The sequence below is a fragment of the Equus quagga genome, chromosome 2 (assembly GCF_021613505.1).
Source record: "Equus quagga isolate Etosha38 chromosome 2, UCLA_HA_Equagga_1.0, whole genome shotgun sequence".
Lineage (NCBI taxonomy): Eukaryota > Metazoa > Chordata > Mammalia > Perissodactyla > Equidae > Equus > Equus quagga.
The window spans coordinates 17,628,535-17,656,529 of record NC_060268.1 but is presented as its reverse complement, the minus strand read 5'-3'; the positions used below and the strand labels follow the sequence as shown (position 1 = coordinate 17,656,529).

At 35.7% G+C, this 27,995-nt stretch overlaps 2 protein-coding genes across 4 annotated transcripts in view; both read left to right on the top strand.

Moving 5' to 3' along the window:
- G2E3 (G2/M-phase specific E3 ubiquitin protein ligase) overlaps positions 1 to 3,459 on the top strand; it is a 50,682-nt gene extending 47,223 nt beyond the window's left edge. For all 3 annotated transcript variants that reach the window (XM_046653269.1, XM_046653268.1, XM_046653267.1), the window contains 2 exons: positions 1,954 to 2,144; positions 3,027 to 3,459. In XM_046653269.1, coding sequence (XP_046509225.1) covers positions 1,954 to 2,144; positions 3,027 to 3,283 — 448 coding nt within the window. In that variant the 3' untranslated portion in view covers positions 3,284 to 3,459. The remainder of the gene's footprint in view (positions 1 to 1,953; positions 2,145 to 3,026) is intronic.
- A 5,730-nt stretch (positions 3,460 to 9,189) lies between these two features.
- SCFD1 (sec1 family domain containing 1) overlaps positions 9,190 to 27,995 on the top strand; it is a 100,247-nt gene continuing 81,441 nt past the window's right edge. Inside the window, exons 1-6 of the mRNA XM_046653917.1 lie at positions 9,190 to 9,300; positions 14,011 to 14,081; positions 16,173 to 16,261; positions 18,807 to 18,897; positions 23,113 to 23,235; positions 24,508 to 24,595. Of these exons, the coding sequence (XP_046509873.1) occupies positions 9,243 to 9,300; positions 14,011 to 14,081; positions 16,173 to 16,261; positions 18,807 to 18,897; positions 23,113 to 23,235; positions 24,508 to 24,595 (520 nt within the window). The 5' untranslated portion in view covers positions 9,190 to 9,242. The remainder of the gene's footprint in view (positions 9,301 to 14,010; positions 14,082 to 16,172; positions 16,262 to 18,806; positions 18,898 to 23,112; positions 23,236 to 24,507; positions 24,596 to 27,995) is intronic.

The window sequence follows — 27,995 nt, the reverse complement described above, 5'->3', positions numbered from 1 at the left end:
ATATATTTATCAGTTTCCTGTGGCTGCTGTAAAAAATTATCACAAACTGAGTGGCTTAAAACAACAGAAATTTATTCTTCCACAGTTTTGGAGGCTAGAAGTCCAAAATCTACGTGTCAACAGGGCTTCACTGTTTCTGGGAATTTAGGAGGACAATCTGTTGATTCCCTCTTCCAGCTTCTGGTGGCTCCAGGCGTTGTTTGGCTTTTGGTTGCATAACTCAAATCTCTGACTGTGTCAGATGGCCTCTTCCTCTCTGTGTGTGTCTCTTCTAAAGACTCTTGTCATCGAATTTAGGGCCTGTCCAGATACTCTAGGTCAGATGAGCTCAAGATCCTTAACTTAATTACATCTGCTTAGACCCTTTTTCCAGATAAGGTCGCATTCCCAGGTTTCAGGGAATAGGATGTGTACACATCTTTTGAGGGGCCTCCATTTAACCTACCTCAGGGTGAATGACAGTATTGGGGTTTCTTTCTGGTACATTCCTGTGGCTACAGCATGGAAAGTGAAATTGGAGATTTGCACACCTGGTATAACAGCTCCTCTGCAGGTGGTTTGTAATAGAGTGGTAATAGGGGTATGTGGAGAAGTGAGCAAAGAAGAGGGATTTCAGAAAAGGAAATTCACAGGATCTGCTAATTAGGGATGGAAGGAGGAAGAGTAAAAGATGACTTTCAGATTTAGCTATACTAATTTGATGGATAGCGGAGGCATTTACTCTAACCTCTGGTTCAGATTTTGGTAGTATGGTGATTAGCTTTCTTTTGGACGAAATAAATTTGGGTTCTTGAAGTGTGTAGTACCAGCAGTCTCTCGAATATATTTCTGCGCTGGAGGTAATAGATTTTATAGTGATGAGTGTACACCTGCTAAATGATGCCATGAGAGAAGAGAAATTGGCCTTGTTTCAGATCCATGAGGGACAAACAGCAGCATTTAAGGCAAAGTAAAGAAAGAAAAGTTGTTTTCTAAGAAACTAAAAAGGTGTGACCAGAGAAAGAAGGGGAAAACCAGGAGACTGGTGCCGTAGAAGGAGATCATTTATGAACTTAGGGCAGTTTTTCCTGAGATGTAGACAGAAGTGGAGGAAAAGAGAATAGGAAATTAAGAAATGGAGACAGTGAATGTAGGTAAGTCTTTCAAGTAGGTTGTCTTGAAGGAAAACAAATGGGATTGAGTGAATTTTTGCCCCCCTTATTCAAAGATGGGTAAGATAAGCACGTTTATGTGCTCTTGAGGTAGAGCCAAGAGAAGGGGAAATGACTCAGTGTACACGGTACCTGAGGAGGTGGGTAGGGAATCCAGAACCGCAGGTAGGGCTTAGTCAGTGTGACGGCAAAAGTGGTACCTCCGTTCTTTGCTTACTGGTGAGAATGTGCATTTACTGGTGGGAATGGGCATTTTAAAAAAATCGTTTGTTGCTTGTATTTTGTTAATTATGCATTTGTATTTTGCTCATTTGCTACTGTTTTTTAGAGAGATGACTTTTGTATATTAGAGAAATTAGTTTTCTGTCATGTGTATTAAAAATATTTTTCCACTTTGTTTTTTGTCTTTGTTAATTTCTTTCATAGCAATGCGTAAGTTTTAAATTTTATGTGGTTAAGATTTACCACTTTTCTTTGCAATCTCTAGGAAACTTCATTTTTATACTAACTAGCTTTGAAGTATAAGATACTTCAGATGTCTCCTTTTTTCCTCTTAATAAAAAATTGTTAGCTTAATTTTAAAACTATAAAACCAAATATTGTGACATATAAAATATTCGTTTTATAATATATTTGCTTGTTATTGATTTGAAAGGATATCACATATAGTACATCTATATTTTATATGTTTTTCCTCACATTTAAGTATATGTGGTAGTATATTAGCTAGAAATGTTAATACCCTATTGTAGTATCAAACACACATGTATGAATGTTGGCTCATTATTTTTCTTATCTTAAGTTTTAAGCAGGGTCTGAAAACTCTTGGTGTTTTGGAGAAAATTCAGTCTTATCCAGAAGCATTTTATAGCTTCTTCTGTCATAAACCTGAGAATCTTTCTGCAAAAGTCCTTAGTGATCTTTTTACAGTACACACGTTATCTGACGTACAGGCTTTGGGGTTTTGGAACAGTTACTTACAAGCTGTTGAAGGTATGTGGATATTTTTATTTAACTGTCTTAGAATGTTTGTTTCAGAATATTAGTTTATTTGAGTTTTGCTTTTTAATAATAATACTTTCATCTGCTAAGTCCGTATTCACAAAACTTATTTAAAAACAGGGTTGTATGACTGAGTTGAAAGTGGTAAGAAAAATTACAGACTAAAGTTATATTTTGTAGATTGTTTTCCTCTAGATAATTTGAGGAGAAAGGCATTCTTCCTAGAAAACTTTAAATATATGGATGATTGCCACAGCATAGAATAGTCTTAAAGCTAAGCATCTATTTCATCTTTTTCAGTTTGATGTTAAATTGAACTTTTCTTCATCCATTGGTTAGGGCTATGATTATGATGTTTATCACTGAGCATTGTCAATGTAAGAGTCATTCCATTTAATAGAGTGGAAAAAAATTAACTTTTAGTTGAAATGTTTTTAGCTAGATTGTTTGGTTGTTTTACACCATTTAGTTTTTCTCTCTGCACTGGTTAAACTAGTTTATCAAATAGTGGTGGTCTAGAAGTGATTTAAAATTGTTTTTAGTATCATATCCCAAAAAGATGGAGTTACAGAACCCACAGAACCCATTGGGCTATTTGATAATTTTATATTAAAGGCGGCATTCAAATATACAATGAGGAGTTCAACTAAATGATTTTTTGAGCCCTACTTTGAGATTCAAGTAAACATTTATTGACTGTACTGTTGCCCTGTTCCAACACTTGACTTACTGGTTTAGTTTGCCCAAGATAAATGTGGGAGTCTCTTGCCTTTCAACATCCCCAGTCTAGTTGAGGAAGAGTCTGTGATGGTAGCAATATATAACATGGATTTATTTTTCTTTCTTTTTCTCTTGTTTTGGGAAACTTTTCAGATGGTAAATCTGCAACAACAGTGGAAGACATTCTTAGTTTCACAACTGGTTGCAATTCCATTCCACCTGCTGGATTTAAACCCACTCCTTCACTTGAGTGCCTTCATATGGATTTTCCTGTTGGAAACAAGTGTAATAACTGTTTAGCTCTTCCAATCACCAATACATATAAAGAATTTCAAGAAAATATGGACTTTGCCATAAGAAACACTCTAAGACTAGAGAAAGAAGAAAGTTCTCACTACATTGAACATTAAAATGTTTTGAACATAGAGATGCTTCTTTAAAAGCTGCTATTGATATTTTTGTTTCAGAAATCTGTCCATCATCACTTTCAACAAACTGTCAGCTTCTTGGCCCAATAAAACTTAAGATATGAACATAAAGAAATGTTTTGGCCGTTTTAGCTAAAAAAAAATTTTGTTGAAGTGTACCAGTCCAAGTTGATATTTTTCTGTTTTCTTAATATACATTCTTCTTAAACCTCAATATAAATACTTTCAGAATGGCTGTACAGGCTTTCTTCAAGTATAGTAGCATGATATATATATATATATACATATATATATATAAGAAAAAGACTTGTACTCACTGTTTTTATAAACGAGGGTTAGCTCTAGGATGCCACAGTGATTTTTCTAGTTATATGCAATTTTCAAATTATTTTATTTTAAAGTATTACATAGAAAAGCTAATTGATAAATCCTGTTATATAAATCAAAGGCATATATTCTGGGGTGTGTGTTATATGTATCCTTTTCTAGGATGGCACTAAATTGATTGTTAAAATGTTTTCAGATTACTGATTTATATTGAAATAGACCCACACTGCAATTAGATGATGCCTGATGCAAAGTATTATATAAAAAGCAGAATTGCACAAATATTCTAGAATCTATGGACATTTCATAGTCTTAAAAACCCTTCTGAGGTGGATAAAATAGAGTTGAAAATACCTAAGAAAGTGTCTTCTGTAAAGCCTTGGCTTTGACAGTTATTATCAAGATGGTTGTATGACAGGTAAGCTGGCACCATTGCATTACACAGTTAACTACTTTGATCTTTAAAGATAGGTTATTATATAAACAATGTAGAAATACGTAAGAAAGAAATACAAATAGAATGGAAAAGAACACTCTAATCTCACCAAGCAGAATTAACTCCTGTGTTTGTGTATTCTTCTATAAACTTTATAGTACTTAGGTTTCCTTTCTTTTTTATTTTTTTTGGAGGAAGATTAGCCCTGAGCTAACATCTGCTGCCAATCCTCCTCTTTTTGCTGAGGAAGACTAGCCCTGAGCTAATATCTGTGCTCATCTTCCTCTACTTTATACGTGGGACGCCTACCACAGCACAGCATGGCTTGCCAAGTGGTGCCATGTCCGCACCCAGGATCCAAACCGGCAAACCCCGGCCTGCTAAAGCAGAACGTGCGCACCTAACCACTGCGCCACCGGCACGGCCCCTCAGGTTTCCTTTCTTTTTTAACTTTATTAATGCTACTAAAAGTCAAAGAATTCGTAAAAGTAACAAGAAATCATGTAATAACAATTTGAAGATACATAGTCCCATAGTCATGTCCCCATGTTTATACTCTTGCAAAAGAAGAAATTGGAAAAGTCTAATGTCCCTAATCTATTATCAAATATAAATTAGTTCTCCACCAAAGTAAATTATATGAGAATACATCATTATGAGAGGTAAATTGCTTGGTTTTAATCACGTTTTTTTGGTACCCAAAGGAGTTGTCAGCTGCTGTCATATTCTCATTCTCCCCAAGAAACATCCTTAAATTATCAATATTTTTGAAGAAAAATAACTGGATTGATTTGATACTGGTAGTATATCTCAATACCAAAGGGAAACTAAAACATAATCCTAATATGGCTTTCTTTGTTACACTTACTAACAGACCCAGCAAACTTAATGTTCTTAAGTTTTTAAAAACATTAAACAAGGCATTTCTGGTGTCTTATGTTGAATTCTGTTAGATTATGAAAAGTAATTAAAGCATCCATCAAAAAAGAGTTTGAATAGCTAATATAAACCTCAAACTTGCCATGCAGCTTTTATTGCAAATGTGTTGATAAATTGGATCTTTTATTTCTTAACCTCCCTAGTTTTCTAAAATTTAAAAAGCCATTAAACCAATACAAACCAAAAAACCTAATTAAAGTTATTTTCTGGTTATTTGTAGTTTTAATTAATTTCCCCTACGGTGCTAATTACAGCTGGTGAACACTCACACTCTTTTTAGGGTAGGGAGGAGTGGTAGAGAGGCAGTGTGCTTGGATTGGCTCCAATTAAAAGCAGTATTTCAATTCCTCATTTCACTTACTTTATGTGTTAAGGCCTTAGGGATAAGGTGGTGTAAATAATAATTTAGGATATTCACGTTTTAAAGTGAAGGATAAATATTCATATTGCAAAATGTTTTCTGGTTTTAAGGATGTTCCAGTACTATGAGTTTTGTATTAATCTGTTTAGTCAAGGCATATCAGAGAAACCTATAGGTTATTTATTTTCTGCAGTGTTACTATGTCAAATGGTTGGTATTGTGATTGTTCTTTTTCTATTCATTGTTATAGCCACTGCACAATGCTTACTGACATTAATTTAAAAAGGAATTATGCTATAAACCTTTATAAGTGTGTATATGTATTTCTTAAATATTTCAATCATCTAAATGCCATATATTTCAAGCTTGTTTTCTATTGCTTTCAATATCAAGAAAAACCATAAATTCGCCTATTATACATCTGCTGTGAATGGTTTTTGGTTGTTTTATTTTCATTGTTTTCAAACAGTTTTTAAACTTTTTGGTGTGGGAGCCTCATCTGAAGGCCTTTTATACAATTCTCTACTATTCTTGTACTCAAGTCATTTTACTGTTTTAGTATTTAAGGTAAAGATTCTTTAAAATATCTCGTCAGAAACTAGCTTATGATTTTTATACTTTGTAATATTTAATTTCCATATTATGAATAAGCCATTATTTGTTTGGGTCAAGTAAAAAGCCTTCATTTGATTACTAACCTGAGAATCCACTTTGGCTTCTGCTTTGTGCCAAAACTTTTTATAATTTTTTTTGTAATTATATTGGAACTTTTGAACATTGAATGATGGATTACTTGGATGTGTATTACCTGTAGTTGAGGAAAATTTGGAATGCTTTGAAGAGCCCCGATTTTCAAGTTCTGATTTTGACTTTTAACGTTTTCTAATTGCCAGACATTTTCCAATATCTACTGTATGCCAGGTATTATGCTACATAACAGTTGATGTATTAGCTTATTCCGCGCCCCCCTTTTTTTAAGACTTCAAATGTTACCAAAAAACGTGACACTTAAAATGTTTTCTAAATGAATGTGTTTATGCTACTAAGTGTGAAGTGCCTACATAAACTAAGTTAAGTAAGGCGTTAGGATTTAACATAAAGATTCTGACAATACTAAGTAGATACAAGATCCCTTCCTCTCCGAGTTTGAGAGATCCTGTGAGCAGTTTGTTGGCTGACACCTAGGAACCTCTCTTGAATGAGTTGTTCTGAGGTATTCTGTGTTAAAACTGTCTATCCCCTAATGTAAAATAATAGTTTGCCAGAAGAAATTAAGCCAAAAATCTGGATAGAGTCAGTTAAAAGACTGCAGTAAATTAGATTACCTTACAGTCTGAAGCCATAGTTTATTTTGATTTTCTGATTCTACTAACAACAAATACCTTATTCAGTCCCAGCCTTACAGGGACTGTTTGTCTGCCATTGTTCTTCTGTGGGGCATACTTTTCTATACGTTTATTGCCCACACTTTGTGCACTCCTTGGTTGATTTTTATCATTTCATATGTATATACTGTATATAAATATTAAACATTGTCTTAGCATTTTGTATTAATACGACTCATATCGTCTTGGGAGGAAGTTTGAAATGGAGCGGAAATGGTTAGAGGAAAGATTTGTGTTTCAAAGTGCAAGTACCCAATTGAACAAGCTTGGGTGCTCAGATATTGGGAGGTGGGAAAGACTGTATATTTTATATTCCATGGAGACAAAAAATGAAGAACATTCCCATAGGGCAGGAACTGTCATTTCCATTGAATTACAACACACCTAGATCATTGGTGAGTCTTTCAAAATATTAGTGATAGCACTGAATAAAACAGTAAATATTCCAGTGAATATGCTAATTAGCTACAAAAAGGAGATAATGCTGTTCTTACAGGTGAAAAATGTAGCTTCATAACCTTTTACCAACCTCTCCCTATTCTGCCCCCCCCCCAGCCTCTAGTAACCCCTTTTCTGCTGTTTCCATGAGTTTGACTTTTTTTTTATTGCCCATATAAATCACATGATGCAGTAGTAACAACTTTAGGTTACAAGATGATTACGGTCTGAGGGTCTAATATATAACATGGTGACTATAGTTGGTAACTGTATTGTATAATTGAAATTTGCTAAGAGAGTAGAGCTTATGTTCTCACCCAAGGGGAAAAAAGTTAAATTTGTGAGGTGATGGATATGATAACTAGATGGGGGAGTCCTCGCACAACGTATACATACATGAAATCATTATGATGTACATATCTTACAAATTTTGTTTGTCAATTATACCTCAGTAAAGCTGGAAAACAGAAAAAAAGTTACACGAGTTAAAATATAGGTTCAGTTCTAGGGCATTTCCTAATGGCATTAAAATAAGATCAACTGTCTGAGCTTCACATACATAAATGACTTATCTGAAATAGAGAAGTTAATGTTCTGTTACAGAATTTTGCTCTTTATGTAATAAGGATAATTCATTTCTCATATAAATTTGAAAGTTAGGGGCCGGCCTGGTGGTGCAGCAGTTAAGTGCATGTTCCACTTCAGCAGCCTGGGGTTTGCCGGTTCAGATCCCAGGTGTGGACATGGCACTGCTTGGCAAGCCATGCTGTGGTAGGCATCCCACATATAAAGTAGAGGAAGATGGGCACGGTTGTTAGCTCAGGGCCAGTCTTGCTCAGCAAAAAGAGGAGGATTGGCAGCAGATGTTAGCTCAGGGCTAATCTTCCTCAAAAAAAAAAAAAAAGTTTAAAAAAGTTTAAAAATTTGAAAGGTTTTCGAAATAGTTTCTGAGACACAGTAGAATTTCATTTCAGAATTTGGTGCAGCTTCAGAATGAACAGCTAATGCATTGTCATCAGTGAACTCTATTGAACGGCTGAGAACGGAGCTGTCATCTATTTTTGACATCAAATAAAAACCTATGGATTAAATTAGCAATCAACTGGGCCAGGGCAGGGGGGTGGGCTGTGGTGGCTACTGGTTAAGTTCAGGTCTGCTTCAGGGGCTGGTTCAGGCAGGGTTTTCGAGTGGACTTAGACCAGTGGCCATGCTGGGGCAGGGTCTCACATACAAAAAAGGGAAATTGGCAAGAGATGTTAGTTCAGGGTGAATCTTCCTCAGCAAAGTAAATAAATTAGAAATCATCAGTATTAGTTTTTGTCATCACATGACTTCAAGTGTGCATTAAAACAGCAGCACTATCCACTTACCCCCTCCCCCAAAGTAGTGTTTTGTGATTTTGCTGTTACTAAAAGGGGAAAATACCAAATTGCCATTTTCCACCTTCCTGGCTCCTGTGTCCACGTAGGGAAAACCACACCATAAAGCTAGACCATTTTGCTAATAGATGGGATTGAGAAATCTGCCAGATTAGAGCAATGCTCCAAATCCCGTCTATTTCTCTGAAAAATGGAGCAAAGGGGAGACCTCTTCCGCCGTACTGGGAAGCAGAGGAGGGAGCTAGCGTTTAAGTGCTTGCTTCGTTCCAGGAGCTTCATTTACTTTAGTCCTGTGATCCTTAAACCCCTAGAGTATTCTGAGCGCTTAAGTGATTTATGAAGGACCAAATAAACAGTTCAGTATTCAATCAGGTTGTTAGAAGTACACCACACTCCTACCCTAAGAGCTCAATTTAAAGCAGCTACCTTTTGAGAGGCTTGGCTTGATAGGATACAAATTCCTACTCTTCCACAGCTGAAAAGTAACCACCACTAGGCATGCGGGTATTACCCTCCGCCGGATCTCCAAGCTCTGAGGAGGGAGCTGACGACACTGGGCGGTCGCCCTGGAGGAGGCGGGTCCGGTTTCCTTTGGCCCCGCCCCTCCGGGCTTTGCTTCCGGGGCGGCCGGGGCGGCCACGTCATCGTCGGGCTCCGCTCGCCCGCCGGGCTGTGGATGGTGGGAGTGAAGATGGCGGCGGCCGCAGCAGCCAGTATTCGAGAGAGACAAACAGGTACCGGCTTATTCCCTTCTCCTCCCTGCGGTTTTGTGCCTGCGGTGGGCACATCTTCTTCCTCTCCTTGTCGCCCTCACTTGGTGGCGGTGCGTGCAGCTCGGAGACGGCCCTCGGGAGTTTAATTCAGTACTCAGAGCATCGAGGGCCCCTCCCCTTTTGAGTTTTTAGGGAAGAGATGCCATTAGCTTGAGAACTCGGCCCTGGTCCTTGGTGCGGGAGAAGGGGCTTCGGGGGCGGGCCGGTTGCTAGGGTCCTGCTCTTGTCTGTCCTACTGGGCCTCAGAAGGCCATCGCGGCAAGATCTGGCCGCTGGCATTTTTTCCCCTGTGTTGCCACCTAAGAGGTGTCCGGGTTTGTTTCTGTGCCTGGTTCAGTTCTTTTCCAATTTTAATGTTGAAAGAGTTTCATTTTCCGGCACTTTCACTACAATTACAAAATTTAGATATTCTTTTTCAGAGCAGCTTGCGTTCTGCCATTTCTCTCCTTTGGAACAGTCTTTTGGGGGTACTGACAAGAAATACTTGGTGATAAAGATTCAGCTTGCTGGAATGGGATTGAAGAATGACAAAACAAATTAATTAATAGTTTTCCCATTTTAACTGTGTGACAAACTAGTGTTTTAAAACTACATGTTACTAGTTTCATCTTCGATAGAACATGGTTTTATATAGCTTCTATTTATATGCAGTGAAATGTGGTAAAAAAAATGCATATCTCTTACCTTGAATTTTGATATTTTTTCCATCTTAGATATTTTTAATTTTGCCTTGTTTTTTGTAAACGTCTGATGAGAACTTGTTTATACTTGTCAACTAATCGTCTTGAAAGTTGGCAAGCTCTGAGGAACTAATAGAAATAAGCCATCGAGAATGTGCGTACTACTTGGAAATTCTGTCTCTTGTAATTATGTTCTTTTGTGTATAAATCTGAATACAAAAATAATTAGTTACAATTACTATGACCTACAGAAGGGATTTTTTTGGCTGTGCTTGATTCCTTCTTTTGGAATTCAAAGAGAAAAATGATAGACTTCAATCTAGTAATGACACACAGCGCATATTGAGTTCTCTTTTGCTTTTTCCAGTAGATAATTTAGTATAAGCTTTCAGATGAAGTCAGGCATAACTTAAATATGTGAAAGTCCAAATAAGATTTGGAGAATACCTGCCATTCATTTTATCTGTGTATAAATAGAATCTCCAGTTGTCTTTACACTGTGGTTCTAACAGTTTAATGAAGCTCAATGAATTAAGCCAAACTGTGTATTAAAATAAAGACAACAACATGTCAAGGAAGAATGTAGCAAAACAAAGGAACTTTTTGAAAAATGAAGTTTGTATGGTAGGGGTTTTTATATACAGAAGCTTTGTAGAATATTAAAATCTAATAGTATAATTTTGATTTCTGTGGAAATAAACTTCATTATAGCAAGATTTCACATCATCACTAGATAGGTTATGCCAGATCATTTATCAAATTAGTACTGTAGTTGAGTTCTGTCATCTTTTCAGTGAAAGGTAAACCCCTTTATAGGTACTGTAGTAGCAGAAGTAAACATTTACCTTATGCCTGTTGAGAATGTTTCGGGAAATAATTGACAGTCCATTCTCAAATATTGTAGATATAAGGCACTTTGATACAGAGGAGTTTGCAGTCTATTTGGGTAGATAATAACTGATATTTATTGAGCATTGACCATTGCCAGGCACTGTTTTAAGTGATACTTATCTGTATTAGCATCTCCATTTTGCAGATGGGGAAACTAAGGTGTAGAGAGGTTAACTGGTATGCTGTTTTTTGCTTCACCTGCCTGAAGAATCTTTATTCGCCTTTTAAAGGTCACCTCAAAAGTCATCTCCTTTGTGAAAGTTTCCTGGATCATTCTCTCTATTCTTACCTTTAGTTCCACAGGCAGAATCCTGTGGTACCATTGTCCTTCATGCATGCATGTCCTTCTGTTCCAGGTTCTTGCTCAACTCCCCCACTTCTCAACACTGGAGAGCCCCAGATCAACTGCCTTCTTCCTGTAGTGATCTGATGTAGCCTCTTGGCTTTAGGTACTATCTATATGCTGATGGTCCCCAAGTTTTTATCACTAGCCTGAACTTCTCCTCTGAACTCAGTCGACCGCGTATCACTTAATGGCAACTCCATGCTTGTATTTGCTTCAGACAAAAACCTTGAAGTTTTCTTGACTTCTCTCTTCCTTATTCCACGTCAGATCTGTCAGTAAATCTTGTCAGCTCTACTCTGAAAATATATCCGGGATCTGACCATTGTCATTGCTGTCATCCAAGTCCAAGCCACCAGGAGTTTCTGCAATACCTCTATTTGGTCTTTTTTCTTTTACATCCCTGTTCCCCTTCATATTTTTTCACACAGTACCTAAAGTGATCATGTCACATCTTTGCTCAGAACCCTCCAGCAGCTTCCTGTTTCAGTCATGGCAGAAGTCAGAATGATCTTACAGTGGTCTACATGGCCCTATTTGATCTGTTCCCCACTTAGCTTTCTGACCTCACTCCCTATTACTCTCCCCTTTCCTTGAACACACCAGAATGCTTCTACTTCAGAGCCTTTTTATTTGTTTCCTCTTTCTGGAATATTCTTTCAGAGATATCTGCATAACTCCCTCACCTCCCTTAGGTCTTTACTCAAATGTTACCTTCTCAGGGGGCCTTTCCTGCCTGCTGTATTTAAAATCACACGACAATTCCCTCTTCCCCCTTCCCTTCCTTGTTTTTCTCCATAGCACCTATCTTGATCCCACATACTGTGTTTTACTTATTTTGTTGTCTTTCTGCCTCAGCTAAAATGAAAGCTACTTGAGGATGGGTAATTTTTGTTCAGTCTGTTTTGTTTAGTGCCAACAGCTAGAGCAGGGTCTGGCAGATGGTAAATACTCACTAAACATTTATTGAATGAATAGCAAATGTGGTTAAATATATAGGGAATGAGTGAAGAAGACATTGCAGATAAGGGTGAAACTACATTAACCAAGCCTAGGACTGTGGATAGTATGTTTAGGGACGATAAGGAAAACTAGTTTGTCGTTTCAGTTAAAGGCAATGGTTTCAGCCTTTAGGGGGTTACTCTGATGAAAGTGAAATTAAATTCTTGTATATTCTCTGAACACAGGCCATGTACTCTGTTAACACATCCACTGTGTCAAAATCCCTGTTGACAAATTAACCAAGGCTCAGGGATAGATATTCACCTAGATGGAGCTGAGAAGGCGGATGTGGGAGTATCTGCTGATACTGGCCTCTTTCAGTTAGCTAAGGCCTGCTGGCTGGGAGAACACTGTACGCCTGGGGCTCACATGCAGCCCAGGCTGTGGTTCTTCCTAGTTGTCCTGTGTCAAGAGTGTGAACACTTGTTCTTAGAAACAAGCTTTTCTGTCTCTTGGGCCGTGAGTGCCAGGGTGGTGGTGTCTGCGTTGCCGGGAGGTGGGAGGAAGAGCTCTGCTGAAGTGCTGTGGGAGAATTAATCCTGGAGCACTCTCTGTGCCTCTTGTGTTGTTTCAGTTTTAAGTACCAAAGTGTTTTTTTGTTTATGTATTTTTTATCTAATACCATAACACCTGTCAGCTTCTGAAGTAGATGTAAATTATTGGCAATGTGTATTATTGGCTGAGCATTAGATACTAACATTTTACCAAAAAATCATCTCTCTATGTACATACACATAAATATATGAATATATCACTGAATTACAGTCTCCTATTATTTACCTACCTCAAGAAACAAGCATTTAAGAGAAGTTTTTCTAGTGAGTGAATGAATGTGCTATAAATCGATACTCAGGTGATTTGAGTATTATACAGTTCTCTGGTGGAAGTTTGGCTTATTGATTATTCTGTATTACTTAATAAAGCCTAATCCAAGTGTTTTTAAAAATCAACCAAGTAGATTTTAGGGTTGCTAGTCTTTTAAAAATTAAATCACCTAGCTAATACCCTCTCTTGACTTGTGAAGTTGCCATTTCTACTTCACATAGAAGTATATTGAGATTTTTATTCTCCTTAGGAAATATTTCTGAGTTGCTGTAACACATGAACAGATGAGCAATAAAAACCACAAAATACTATAACATATAGAGCATAGCTGCTATGGCTTAGAAGGTGTATATTTTCTTAGCAGGAGTTATCAGTTACCCACCAGCTCTATGGGAAAGCCTCCCTTTCTCCAGGGAGCATATAATATTAAGCAATACAACTTTTCAGTGAATCTGACAGGATAAATTGATCATAAAATGTACCCCAAGATAACTAAAAAGTAGACCTGCTGTATGGAGGTTTTGTATATGAACCATGTAAATATATCATAGATAATTTTTTCTTTTAGAAAGACTGATCTTAATCTGTGCTTTCAGCCAGACAGTAGACATCAACACCAGTCATATATTGAGGCCACTGCAAGTTCATGATTGACAGAATTTCTTTTTGCATCTATATAAAATGTACTGTGGGATCATCAGGAGAAATGGAAAAGGCTCTTCCTGAACATTTTTCACATTTTCATCTGGGGACAGATGCCTGTTGTGTTTTAGAAAATCTCCCAAACATGTGCCAATTAGCCGTTGATGGAACAGCCTTTCTAAGAGTGATTTGTGCATTTCGTTTTGAGGTAGTAAGTAATACATGTGGGGGGGAAGTGAAATTGTAAAAAGCAATGATAATATTTAATAAGACTATTTCCATTTCCAGTGGCTTTGAAGCGTATGTTGAATTTCAACGTGCCTCATGTTAAAAACAGCACCGGAGAACCAGTATGGAAGGTAAGAGATTTCATTTTAATGCGGACTATTTCTTTTTTCCAGGCCCTTATTGGTGGTAATTGGAGGGAATTTCTTGTTAATACTGAACAGTGGCACATTTTAGTTGTAATGCATGCATATTTTATTTTTATTTAACGTGGCTTCTTAATGTGAATCTTATTGATAAACGTTTTATGGAATAAGACAGGAGAGGATAGTAATATTCATCTAGAGAATCCAGCTGATCTCCTGGCTGGGGCCTCACTCATAGGTCTTTACTCTGGGTGATGTTTCGTTCCTTAGCTTCGCAAGTCGAGAACTTGGATCTTGCAGGCTTGCTCAGGGTTAGTCAGCCTCGGGGACTGGTCCATTTTAACCAGCTCATGAGAGAGTGATTTCTAAACCACAATGCCAGTTTATTAATTTATGATATATAAAACTGTCAGTAAAATTGTTAATTGGACCAGAAAGCAATCTATAATTTTTCCCCCTTGAGACATGCTAGAAAACCTTTAAAAATTCCCATTTGAACTCCTTCATTCTAAACTACATGCACACGCTGTCTCTTTCTTCCAAGAGATTGGATTTAATACAATTGATTAGATTTAAATTTACTAGTTTGCAGTCACTTTATACTTCTCTCTTGCTAAACATTAAGAATGAGTCAACTTGGTTACGATTTGGGGTGTTTTGAAAACTTGTGAGTGGTTATGACTCCTTTAGGTTAACTCTAACGGTGGTTAGAGTCATCTATATTGAGGTCATAGTTTAAGCTCCAGCATGTCCCCTGATTTTCCCCTTCCTTCCTGCTTCTGGGCATCTTCTTACTGCTCCTTGCATAAACTCTATTTGTTTATTGTTTCTAAAGCCTGTATTGAGCTTTTGAATTAAATAACTTGACAACTTCTTGGGTACAGATTTGTGTCAGATTCTTTCCCTACCCATCACTTCTATATCACAAGATTACTAATACAGATATATTGAGATCTAAAGAGGAAGAATTTTTGAGGGACGCAACATCCAACCCCTTATAACTAGAGCAGGAAGATTTTCAGCTTTTCTAAATGAAATGCTGACATTCAAAAAAACCATGTTTTTATGACAGCATGTTTCATCCTCTCGTTAGCAATTTCTTCCTCCATAATGAATTATTGAGGTAGTTTTGAAAAACACCAGTTGAAATGTCTCTTTTATTTGCCTTCTAAAACTAATTTTGAGTTAGAAGACCCAGTTGGCATTCTTACTACTCCTCAAAGATGTGTTTTTTTTTTTTTTACAGATTGGCACCTGAGCTAACATCTGTTGCCAATCTTCTTTCTTTTGTTTTTTTCTTTCTTCTTCTCCCCAAAGCTCCCCCCCAGTGCATTGTTGTATATTCTGGTTGTAGGACCCTCTGGTTGTGCTGTGTGGGATGCCACGTCAGCATGGTTTGATGAGGAGTGCTAGGTCCGCGCCCAGGATCCGAACCTGCAAAAGCCTGGGCTGCTAAAGTGGAGCGTGCAAACTTGACCACTCGGCCACAGGGCCAGCCCCAGGTGTCAGTTTTAATACTTTTAGAATGTGAGGAAACGCATGTGACAGAATAAGGCTAGTAAGTACTCTTTAGGAACTTAATTTTTAAAATGAGTATCTCATTAACCTGAAATACTTAAATTACTAAATTTTCTTGAGAATCTTAGAACTTGTTACACATTAGTTTTGAGAGTGACTAATTTTACTTCTTTCTTTTTAGCAAGGATGTATGTGAACTGGGTAGGATAGTGTATGTGAAGTTTGCTGTATGTTCAAAATCCTTAGCTTAAGATGAAGATTGTATAGTCTCTAGCATGTTTTTTTTAACCTAGAAAAAGTATTTTATAGGAAGAAATGTATATAATTATTAATTTATTTTAGCCTAAGTATTAATGCTTTTAAGAATGGAGTACTACATGAATAGACATTTTGGTAAATAATGATAGAAAATATTAAATTGAGGTAAGTATAAGAATTCAGTAAACATGATTTACTAAAATAAAATGTACTTTGACATTGTCTTAATATGGGTTCTCTATTGACTAGTCACTGATAATGTTTAAAAAGCACATGGGTTTTTCTTTTTTATTATTTTACTAGGTGCTCATTTATGATAGATTTGGCCAAGATATCATCTCTCCTCTGCTGTCTGTGAAGGAGCTAAGAGACATGGGAATCACTCTGCATTTGTGAGTTTTAACGTATTTCTAATAATGGTATTTGTTTTCAAATACATTGTTAAAGATTTCTTTGGCCACCCTGAAATCAAGTTATTAAGGGACATTTATAGAGAAAATATTGTTCGGTTACAATATTTGTATAGAACAACATTTTTTCCCCATATCTTCTTTTATTCAACCCTTTATTTCTGAAGTTAAAAATAAGCCTCAGTCTGAGGCTTTATAATTTCAGCATTTAAACTTTCTTCTTTCTTTTCCTGCAGTCTGGTTTACCTTCTTATGTGAAGGGAAAGAACTGGTTGTCTTAAGCTCTCTTCCAGCTCTGAGAAGTTTTTAGTCCTTTAATTTAAATATGCTTTTTTAGAAGAAGAATATCTAAATTAGTTTATCATTAGTATGAAAAATTTAAGTAACTATGAAATAATGACTGTTAATCACCGTAGGAGGCTAGCTAGATTGTCTTCTTAACCACTGAACTTAACTTGATTACATGGCTTCTGATAGGTTTGATAAATAAAACAGTTGCATTACTTTGTGGACCAGGCCTAATAGAACATTTGGAGAGGGGCTATATTCATGGATAGATACTACTACTTTTATGTACTGAATAAGTCCAATTTTATGGTGCTCTAATCTATTTGCATTTTGTTCTATTTATGATGTTATAACCAATTTTCATTCTCTGATGTTATAATTACTTGAAATGTGCACTTTTATTGAGAATGTAGTTTTAGATTTCTAGTGAGTAACATATCAGAATCTGGTTAAATTCTTAAATTCTTCAATTTTATATTGAGTATTTGTTTTAAATTAATAGAATATTATGTTGCATTAATTCTAAAATGTACTTTTCACTTCTTTATATTTCTGAAATTAAGAGCTGTCTTCTAATTAATGCCATGTTATAGTTTGACAGCATTTTTCTGCCAATTTTAATAGAAATTATTTTAATAATGTTTTAAAATTGATAGCACCTTAGGTTTGATGAAATATGGTATTTGACAGGCTTTTCCTTTCATTTTTATGTCAGACTTAAAATACAGATTTATGGTGGATGATGTGTTAATTCTTATGACCTGAACTGAAGTTTAGCTTGAAGCCATCGTTGGAAATGGTCATTTACTAATAAACATTGGTTCCTATTGCTGCCTTACTGTTTAACTCCTTTATTTCACTAATGAAAAGACTAAAGTTTAAGTGATTGTCCCATGATTGTACAGCTAGGTAATGGTGGAGTTGTGGCCAGATTGCTTGAGCACTAATTCTGTGCCGTTTGTCTACTGAACCATAATGGCTCAGTAACAGTGACTAACAGAAGTGAGGACTAACTCAGTACTTCCCTAAGGGATGTCCACATAGTCTGCCAGTTTGAGAGTCATGGATTCTCTATGCCTTCCTGTTACTATTGCCACCAGAGCATGGAAAGATTACACAGCTACCCTGGTGAATTCACGTGCACCCTGCCTTTGGCTATTCTTCCCCACTTGCTGGAGAACACGTCATCAGTTACTTTATACTCTGCAAGCTGGTTTAGGCTGTTTTGTAGGAAACAATAGTTACAAGTTTCCAGAACATGAAATGGTAGTTTTTGCCCCTTAGGCAGTTGGACAGCCAGCATAAGAAGACAGCAACCAGTGGCTACCATCACATTATAGTCCTTCGGATGTCAGTAGCAGCAGCCAAACAGATGGGAAGAAGTTATTAAATGCAGACTCACTGGCAAGATGAGCCTCTTTTATTCTTTATAAAATGATGACCAAAATATTATGTATACATAAGTGAGTATACAGAAGATTGTATGTAGGATATTGCTTATAGAAGGATGACTAGAATGTTGTAGAAATAGAATGTCAGTCATATTTCCTGATGTAAGCGTAGTAAAATCTTACAATAAAGAATAAAGACATTTTGTGATTTGATATTAGGATATTTGAATGCACATACTCCCTGAATTATAGAAAGAGAAAACTATCAAGTGATATAATGTGTGAGATGCTTAGGTGATCTCCTGTGCCTTCTCTTATGAAGCAATAAATACAAAAAAACAGATTATCTTAAACTTTTAAGGAAGCATTCATATACCCTTTGTTTTAAATATAGATTTGATTTTCCTTATGGTTAAATTTTTTTACTGCTTCTGAAGACTCCTCCAGCTTTCTCTTTTCCCTCTCATGGAGAACTGCATTTTCCTCCTGTTTACCCTCCCCCTACTATACTTTTATGAAAAATGGGCATAAAATTGATTTTGAATGTGCTTTAGTTCTCATTCAAGGAGAATATTGGCAGAAGAGACTGTCTGACCATGACGTATTAGAAGGCAACTGGAGCAGAAGAAATGAAGATTAAGAAGACATTAAGATCTTACTAATAAATGATAGTAGCACTGATATAAGCAGAAAGCTGGATTAACTGATTAGTTGCAGCAAGAGCTTTTAGAGTACTGGTCACTGTCCTTGAACTGGTGATCTTCTAGTTTGAGAAATACAGTTTTAAACTATCTTTTTAGATAAGTGACTAAGAAAAAGGTGAGTTTTGTGTTCTTTATATCTTTTAGGCTTCTGCACTCTGATCGAGATCCTATTCCAGATGTTCCTGCAGTGTACTTTGTAATGCCAAGTGAAGAAAATATTGACAGGATGTGCCAGGTAACATGAGTTCTTATTTTCCTCATCCTTGAATGTGGAAACAGATTTTTTTCAAAAAAACATTCTTACGTGTCCAGTGCGAAAAATCAGAAATTCCCTTACCAATTTCCTACTTTGACTTTTGAGACTATCTTTGAATTTTAGATAGACTGAAAAATTTTTAAATTTTTTGGCTGAGGAAGCTTATATTGATTGACTGAATCCAGCTTTAAAAAACTGAAAACCTATCTATATTAGCTTTAAAAATAATATTTTGTTTTTCTAAGATAATAGGAAGTCTGAGAGTAGGAAGCCCAAGCAGGCACAGCAGTTCTACAGGGTAATCAAAGACACAGGCTCCTTCTGTCTTTCTGATCTTTCATCTTTGGTTTGTCCCTTTTCATTGTCTTGCGTGTTGCTTCATGGATGCAGGATGGCAGCTGTAACTGTAGACATCACATCTATGTTCAAGGCAAGAAAAAGGGGAAGTGGACTGTGCCAGCCCTAACTGTTCATTATGATCAAGAAAGCGAAGCTTTCCCAGAAACTCCCAGAAGACTTGCATTTATTTCTCACTGGGTAGAATTAGCTTTGAGGGATACCGCAAAAGTTGATATTTAGATGAGTGTATTCCCACCCCAAACGAAATATGAATTCTTTTAGCAAGGAAGAAGGGAAAAATAGATATTGGATAGGTAGCTAACAGTATGTACCACAAGTAACAAGCATCTTTACGTGTTATTGACTGTTGAATCAAATTACTATTTAAATTGTTAATGAAAGTCACATATTTTGTATCCTCTGTAGCTAATGATGGCTAGCTTTCTCTTTCACCCTACGTAAACCCGACTGTGCCATTTTTAAAGAGGTATGACTTATGGGGCTGGCCCAGGGGTGCAGCGGTTAGGTTCACATGTTCTGCTTCTTGGTGGCCTGGGGTTTGCCGGTTCGGATCCCGGGTGTGGACATGGCACCACTTGGCAAGCCATGCTATGGTAGGCATTCCACGTACAAAGTGGAGGAAGATGGGCATGGATGTTAGCTCAGGGCCAGTCTTCCTCAGCAAAAAGAGAAGGATTGGGCAGATGTTAGCTCAGGGCTAATCTTCCTCAAAAAAAAAAAGGTATCATTTATCAGTCCCTTCTTCTGTCCTTTTTTTATAATAGCTTTATTGAAATATAATTCACATACCGTACAATTCACCCACTTAAAGTGTACAAAGTGTACAATTCAGTGATTTTTCAGTATATTCACAGAGTTGTGCAACTATCAACATAATCAATTTTAGAATATTTTCATCACCTCTGCTGTTACATCCCTGATACCCCAACCCCATCCCTAAGCTACTTTTTATTTCTGTGTATTTGCCTCTTCTGGATATTACACATGAATGGAATCATACACATGGTCTGTTGTATCTGGCTTTTTTCTCTTAGCGTAATGTTTTCAAGGTTCATCCATATTGTAGCGTGTATCAGTACTTTATTCCTTTTTAATGCTGAGTAATATTCCATTGTATAGATATACCAAATTTGTTTATCCATTTATCAGTTGATGGGCATTTGGGTTGCTTCCACTTTTTGGCTATTATGAATAATGCTACTGTAAATACTTGTGTACAAGTTTCTATGTAGACATGTGTTTTCATTTCTCTTATGTCCATAAACAGCTAGGAGTGGAGTTTCTGGGTCGAATGATAATTCTAAGGTTAAATTTTTGAGGAACTGCCAGACTGTTTTCCAAAGTGGTTGCATCATTTTCTATTCCCTCCAGCAGTGTATGAGGCTTCCAGTTGGTCCAGATCTTTGTCAGTACTTTTTATTATCTGACATTGGATTGTAGCCATCCTAGTGGTGTAAAGTGGTCTCTCATTGTGGTTTTGCCTTTCCCTGATGACTAATGATTTTTAAGCATTTTTTAATGTGCTTATTGGCTATTTCCATATCTTTGGAGAAATGTCTGTTTAGATCTCTTGTCTAGTTTTTAATTGGGTTGTCTATTTTGGTTACTAGACCCTTATTAAGTATATTAATTGCAAATGTTTTATCCCATTCTTTGGGTTATCTTTTCACTCTCTTGATGACATCCTTTGAAGTGCAAAAATTTTTAATTTTGGTTTTAAGCTTAATTTTAAGTTTACCTATTTTTTCTTTAGTTGCTTGTGCTTTTGGTATTATATTGAAGAAACTCTTGCCAAATCTCTTCATTTTCTTCAAAGATTTTTATAGTTTTGCCTCTTACATTTAGCTCTTTGATCTGTTTTGAGTTACTTTTTATATGTGGTATGAGGTAGGTGTCCAGCTGATTTCTTCTGCACGTGGCTATTCAGTTGTTCCAGCATCATTTGTTGAAGAGATTTTCTTTCTGCAGTGAACTGTCTTGGCAGCTTTGTCGAAAATTAATCAACAGTAGATACATTGGTTTGTTTCTGGACTCTGTTCTTTTGATCTCTATGTCTGTCCTTAGGCCATTACCACACTGTCTTGATTGCTCTTGCTTTGTAGCAAGTTTTGAAATTGGAAAATTGAGTCCTCCAACTTTGTACTTCATATTCAAGGTTATTTGGGTTTTCTGAGTCTCTTGAATTTCCATATTAATTTTAGGATTAGTTTATCAGTTTCTGTAAAGATGCCAGCTGGGGTTCTCATAGGAATTGCATTGAATCTGTAGATCAGTTTGGGCGGTATTTCCATCGTAATATTAAATTTTCTGATCCATGAACATGTGATCTCTTTCCACTTACTTAGATCTTTAATTTCTTTCAACAATGTCTTGTAGTGTGCAGAATACAAGTTTCGCACTTCTTTTGTTAAATTTTATTCCTTCATTTTTTAAATGCTTTTTTGAAGGGAATTGTTTTCTGAATTCCGTTTTTAGGATTGCTTATTGCAAGTGTATAGATAGCCAGTTAACTTTTATATATTGATCTTGTGTCTTGCAACTTTGTTCAACTTCTATGTCCTTTTGAAATGTCTTCATCAATCTTTCACCACTTCCTTACTTTCTGGCACAGTAAGATGTTCCAGTCTCATCTTGTACTTTCTGTGTCCCAGCCCAAGATTCAGCCATTTGTCTAAGCAGCCCTGGTTGCTTTTTATAGAGAACAGTATTTAGAAATCAGTGTCTGGGCATTAGATGTACTCATTGCTACTAGAGTCTCACAGTTCTTAGGCCTTCTCAATGGACAGAGCTAGAAAATATACATATGTACATATACACACTTTTCTATTTATATTTAGTTCTATAAATCTGCTTATCTCTCTAGATAGATAGTCAGACAGATAACCTCCAAAAGTGTCTCAGTTCAGAAATACAGGTTTCCTTCTAGCTTTTTCATTTTCCATTTACAAATTTGTAAGTCTTTGCTCTGACATTGAGAAGCATGCCTCCCACTATCCTCAGCATATTTGCTTGTTCTCTCAGTCCCTCCATCCTCGGTCCTTTACTCCATCTCCCAGCCTTTGCTGCCACAGCCCTGTTCAGCCGCCTTCCTCACACAGGCTCCACCCGTGTTGGTCTTTCACATTTCAGCATCTCTGAAATCAGATGCGTCTGAAAATTAATGGTATGTTACAGAAGTTTGTTGGCAGCATTAATTCTTTCTTAGTGTTACATAAAGTAATGTTGCCTGTTACAATTGACAATATCTTTGATTTGAAGAAATACGGTTATTTAGATATCTGTTTGCCTAGAGTTTAAGAAATTAAGTGAATTTGATGAAAGAATTTGCGTAACTTTAAATTATACTACTTTTGGATGGCTGAGAAGAAATACTTCTGGAATTGGTCATTGGAATTATTACATGTCTGTGCACAGTGAAACAAGTATTTGTTGTATCATCACATGACCAGAGCAATAGAAGGTAGTGTCTGCCAAATATAATAAGCATTTTACTATTTAAGAGAACCACTTCTGGATATTTTTAAGAAAAATGCAGATATGCTATTTCAAAGCCATTTTATGCAGTGTTATAATTAATAGGATTTTATGGATAATATAATTATCATAACTTTAATTATTAAAATAAATGTTGGTTGCATCTGGTAACCAAGTAAACAATACTTCTTCATGACTTTGTTCTCTTGGGATACTTTTTTTGGTTGTCATTTATATAACCTGTCTTTCAAATATGTATATTAACCTCCAAAACCTTACTGTTCTAGTATTTAAGAGATTTTTATTTGTGGTCATCCTTTATATTATCCTATAAGAATGAAGTATTCATTGTATTTATAGGATCTTCGAAATCAACTCTATGAATCATATTATTTAAATTTTATTTCTGCTATTTCAAGAAGTAAACTGGAAGATATTGCAAATGCAGCATTAGCAGCTAGTGCAGTAGCACAAGTAGCCAAGGTAAGAGATTTTGGTTGGCTGATGACATTTTGTTAATGTAAAATTAGTAATATTTTGAAACCTGTTAATCAACATAGGTGTCTAGTTTACAAAGGACTGGAACAACCAAAGAAATATTTAGACTCAATACTTTTAGAAAGAATTCTCATAATGTAAATTATCTTCGACTTGAACTAGGTAAAATAAACCAAACTAAAGAACCTATTATTTAGTGAATTTGAGAGACAAAAGTAAAAAGCTAAATCAGTTTTTGTTTTAGGCTGGGATTTGTATGATCTTTTTAGCTCAACTTAGAAGTAGTATGACAGTTGTGTTGTCATAAATTATACTCAAAATATGTTGACATTGTTTTATCTATAATCATTATAGTCACCACACTACATCCAGATCTTTTCTTACTTGGGAGAGAGGATCCAGAGAGGCGATGTTAGATAAGAAAGGAGGAGTTCACAATAGGCCAGCAGTTCTGCATCATAGTGACTTTTTAGTCAGGTTCAGCTTAGTTAGAAATAAATCTGTAAAATATATTCTTGGCTATATCCCTCTTGTGCCTTGTGCTTCTTGAATGTGGATAAGACGTAAGTGAAAATTCTAGGGAATGATATAGGGCAAATAAAAGATGAAACAACCATGCATTTACTTGCTATTTTTTCCCACTGATCGAGTCTTCGTTCTTAGGGTTAGATAGTCCACTGCTAGTTCTGATTAGTTTTCAAGACTTATGTCTTAGTGTTCTTGGTCTTCCAAAATTTATCATGAATTTTACATAAAATAATAGGAATGGTTTTCAATTTATTTAACTAAATTTAATATATTTCAATTAGTTTTTTAAATTTTTCTCCTAATTTGCACTCCTGAAGAACTAGTATAACTTTTCCCCACTTATAAACATTCACAGTGGAAAAACAGTTACTATGACTTTGTTAGGAAAGTGTGATTAAAATGAATATAAAAATTGAAATTGTGGTTTTTCTTCAAAATTGATATCCATTCCCATCTCAACCACAATTTAAAAAAAATTTTTATTGTCTTCTTAAGTGTTGTTTTCTGGAAATGTTACTCTTCTCCTTAATTTTTTGCCCGAAGGCTTGTTTTTATTGCTTTTTATATTAACCTCCTCATTCTTGCCCAATTAGGCGAGAATAATTGGTATAATTTTTAGTTTTTGAATATAATTATAACTTTTCCCTTTTTACTATTGGTAGATTAAGTCAAACTAGATGTGCTTTCAATATTGTAAAGTTGATTTGTAAACCTTTTCTTTTGTTCTAGGTTTTTGATCAGTATCTCAATTTCATTACTTTGGAAGATGATATGTTTGTATTATGTAATCAAAATAAGGAGCTTGTTTCATATCGTGGTATGTAAAAATAGGAATATTGTAATTCATTCTTAACAAAACGAATAGTATACTGTAAAAAAAAGAAAAATGTTATCATGTTTAGTGCACTCCAAAACCAGCTTTGTTTACAGCAGTAGAGCTGTAAAAAATTTTTAAAAGCACACAAAAAAAACAAGTCTTAGCCTGAATTCTGTCACATATAAACAACATTTAATAAACTCATTTTGTGAGGTCAGCGAAGTACCAATTCTCTGACCTTTTAGGGTGCCTGCAACAACTTTCATGAATGATTCCCTCATGGTAAGTAAGCCACTATTTTAGTAGTAGGGTTCAGTTCATCTTCTAATACTTTGACATTGGGACAAGAACAAGTTACTTTGCTTCTCTGTGCTTTAGTTTCCTCATCTGTAAAATGGGGGTAATAATATTATCTGCCTCATAGAGTTTTGGGAATTAAATGGAATAATATGTGTAAAATGCCTAGAAAAGTTTCTAGCCCATAGAAAGTACTCAATAGGGTTGGCTAGTATTGCTGTTTGTCAAGATCAGACAGCAGTCAGGAGTCAGCAGCTACTGTAGTAGTGTTAGGGAATGAAGTAGAAGTGCCATTCTCAAATATAGGGTGTGAGATTCCCTTGATTCTTACAGCTTGTGCATGCAGTAGTGGGGTTGAGTGTAGGTGTTGATCAAATGCTGTCTAACCACCTCTGAAGTTCATGTTCCCAGTTTTGGTAAACTGACCATTCCTGGAATGTAGATTAAAATTAAAAGACACACATACACATGCATACACCCACACCATATTATATTGTCTATTTTGATTTGGGGGTGTGGTGATAAGAACACTTAACATGAGATCTACCCTCTTAACATTTTTAAGTGTACAATACAATGTGGTTGACTCTAGGTAGGATGTTATATGGCAGATCTCTAGAACTTATTTATTTTGCTTAACTAAAACTTTATGCCCATTGATTAGTTATATTGAATATTTTAAAGAAAATTGTAAACTATAGAAGATGTGATTAGCCAATTTAATTAATGAAATACTCATTAATTTGCTACTTAAGAATTGAGATGTTTGGGGGTAAATAGAAAATCAGTGATTCTTAAATGGGAGTATATCCCCCTAAGGGGGCATTTGGAAATGTATAAGGACATTTTCAATTGTCACAACTACCAGGGCTGCTACTAGCATTTAGTGACCAGGAGCTAGGGATGCTGGGTGTTCTGCAGTGTGTAAGCCATGCTCATAGAGAAAATTGTTCTGCCCAAAATGCCGGTGGTACACTATTGTAAAACATTGGGCCAGATGGTAAGCTCCCTGAGAGAAGAGAACATGAATCTTTTGGTTTCATTGAGCTCCATTGCATGCTTTCTTATTGAAATTAAACAACATCCCTAAAAGGGTATATTTGCTGAATTACCCATGTAAGAGATTTTCGATGGTAGTTATTATTTACAGAATTCTATTTACAGTTAATTGAGTTTTAAGTTAATTAGCTACTTATTTAAGTTGTATGTTTAAAACCTAGTTTCCATTAAGTCTTTAAGCTAAACTTATAAATTTTATTATATTATTTATAAATTTGGTTACATAAAAACAAGCACCTTTACTTTTTCTTGGATTGATTACCACAGAGTGAACAGAGTAAATTCTAATCAGTCCCATTTAACAAGCTTAGTCAGCAAACTTAGTTTGTTAAATTCCCTTAAAGTTTAAATTGCATTTATAAATTCAGTATGTTAAATTTTCTTTTTCAAGTACTTCAAATACCAGACCAGGCAAATTTATAAATCTGGCAAGCAAAAACTGTCCAGATATTTAATATTTAAATAGTTCTTAAAAATAATTAAATTTATAGTTAGTCTAAGTTCACTAACAATCAAGTACTTATAAATTTAGTTTTCTTATGCCTCTCAACTTAAAAAAAAACACAAGTCTGAAATTAATAATTATTTAAAGTATAAATTTAATTTATGAATTTTAAAGTATAATCACATAATCACTCAGATTCTCAATAATATAATAATAGGTTGTTCTATAAACACTTTACAATATAAGCTCATTTACTCCTCAGAATAACTTTGTGAAGTTGGTATTATTATTTCCATGTTCCAGGTGAAGAAACTGAGGCACAGATATTAAGTAACTTGATAAGGAAATGGCAGCACCACGTTACTAAACCCAGGCACTCACTCCAGAGACAATGCTGTTAACCATTATCTAATTTTATACCACATCCTCTCCAACATTACAAGTGCTTTAACTAATCATCTTAAACAGATTATTCTAAACATAGATCAAAAATATTAATACCATGGATTTGATTTGTATCACCTACTTTACGTGGATTGGGAATTTATTTATCCAGTAAAGGAAGCAGATTTATTGTCTCAGTTACGCTCAGGCTACTATCTCAGACAAACCAGGCTGTTATCACAAGTGAGTTAAGGTTATTGATGCACAGTTTTTTGACTGTTCAGGTTAGTTCTCATTCAGAAGTGTAGGACTACGGTATAGGACCTAAAGGCTGGCGGCTTCCATATAGATTTTATCTGTACCAGTTATTGACTAAATGAACTGACTGTTTCCCTGGGTTTATGGCCCCTGAATTTACATAATTCACATTGTCTCCTTATGCCATTTACATCATCTGATTTATATAGATGGCAGTCTCTGACACCAGGTAGCATCATATTTCGTCATCCAGATTCTGTATTGCCTGGTTGAGTTCTTTATTGTTTTTATGTTGTCTGCGTGGACCCTACTTTCTTTAAATACTTTCATATATCCAATTGGATTCTGCTTTCCTCTCATGCTAATCACAGGTTGTATTGAATTTTATATTTGTTTTCACATTCAGGATGTTGGGAAATTTAAAATGTTATATAAATAATATTTTAGTCCAGTCAGTCTTTTCGACAAATGATGAACATCTGCTTGTTAGACACTGGACCCAGGTATTGTGAGAGCTAGGAGGATGAATAAGGCAAGGTCTTTGACTCTCAAGGACAGTCTTCATAGCAGTGTTTCTTGGAATGTACCCCAAGAATCTCCTGAAGCTCTTGTCAGAATTTTTTCTTCGAATTATCCCAAATCTATTGAATTGAATCCCTAGGGGAAATGGCTGAGAATCTTTTAATTTTTAATAGCATCTAGAGGAACTTCCTGCTCTTGTCTCATACTCCTAGAGTGATTCTTATACCCACTGAAGTTTGGGAACCACTCATATACAGTCTAGTAGATCAGAAGAGAGATTCATATGGCTTATTGCCATACAAAGAAAATGATCAGTGATGTTCGTTTTACCGTAATTGATTCGTGTTGTCCTTTTCTGGAGTAGTTGGATAATAAGATCAATAATTTCTTGAGGCCATCTAGTGTTCATGAATAACATTATGGAATATGATATTT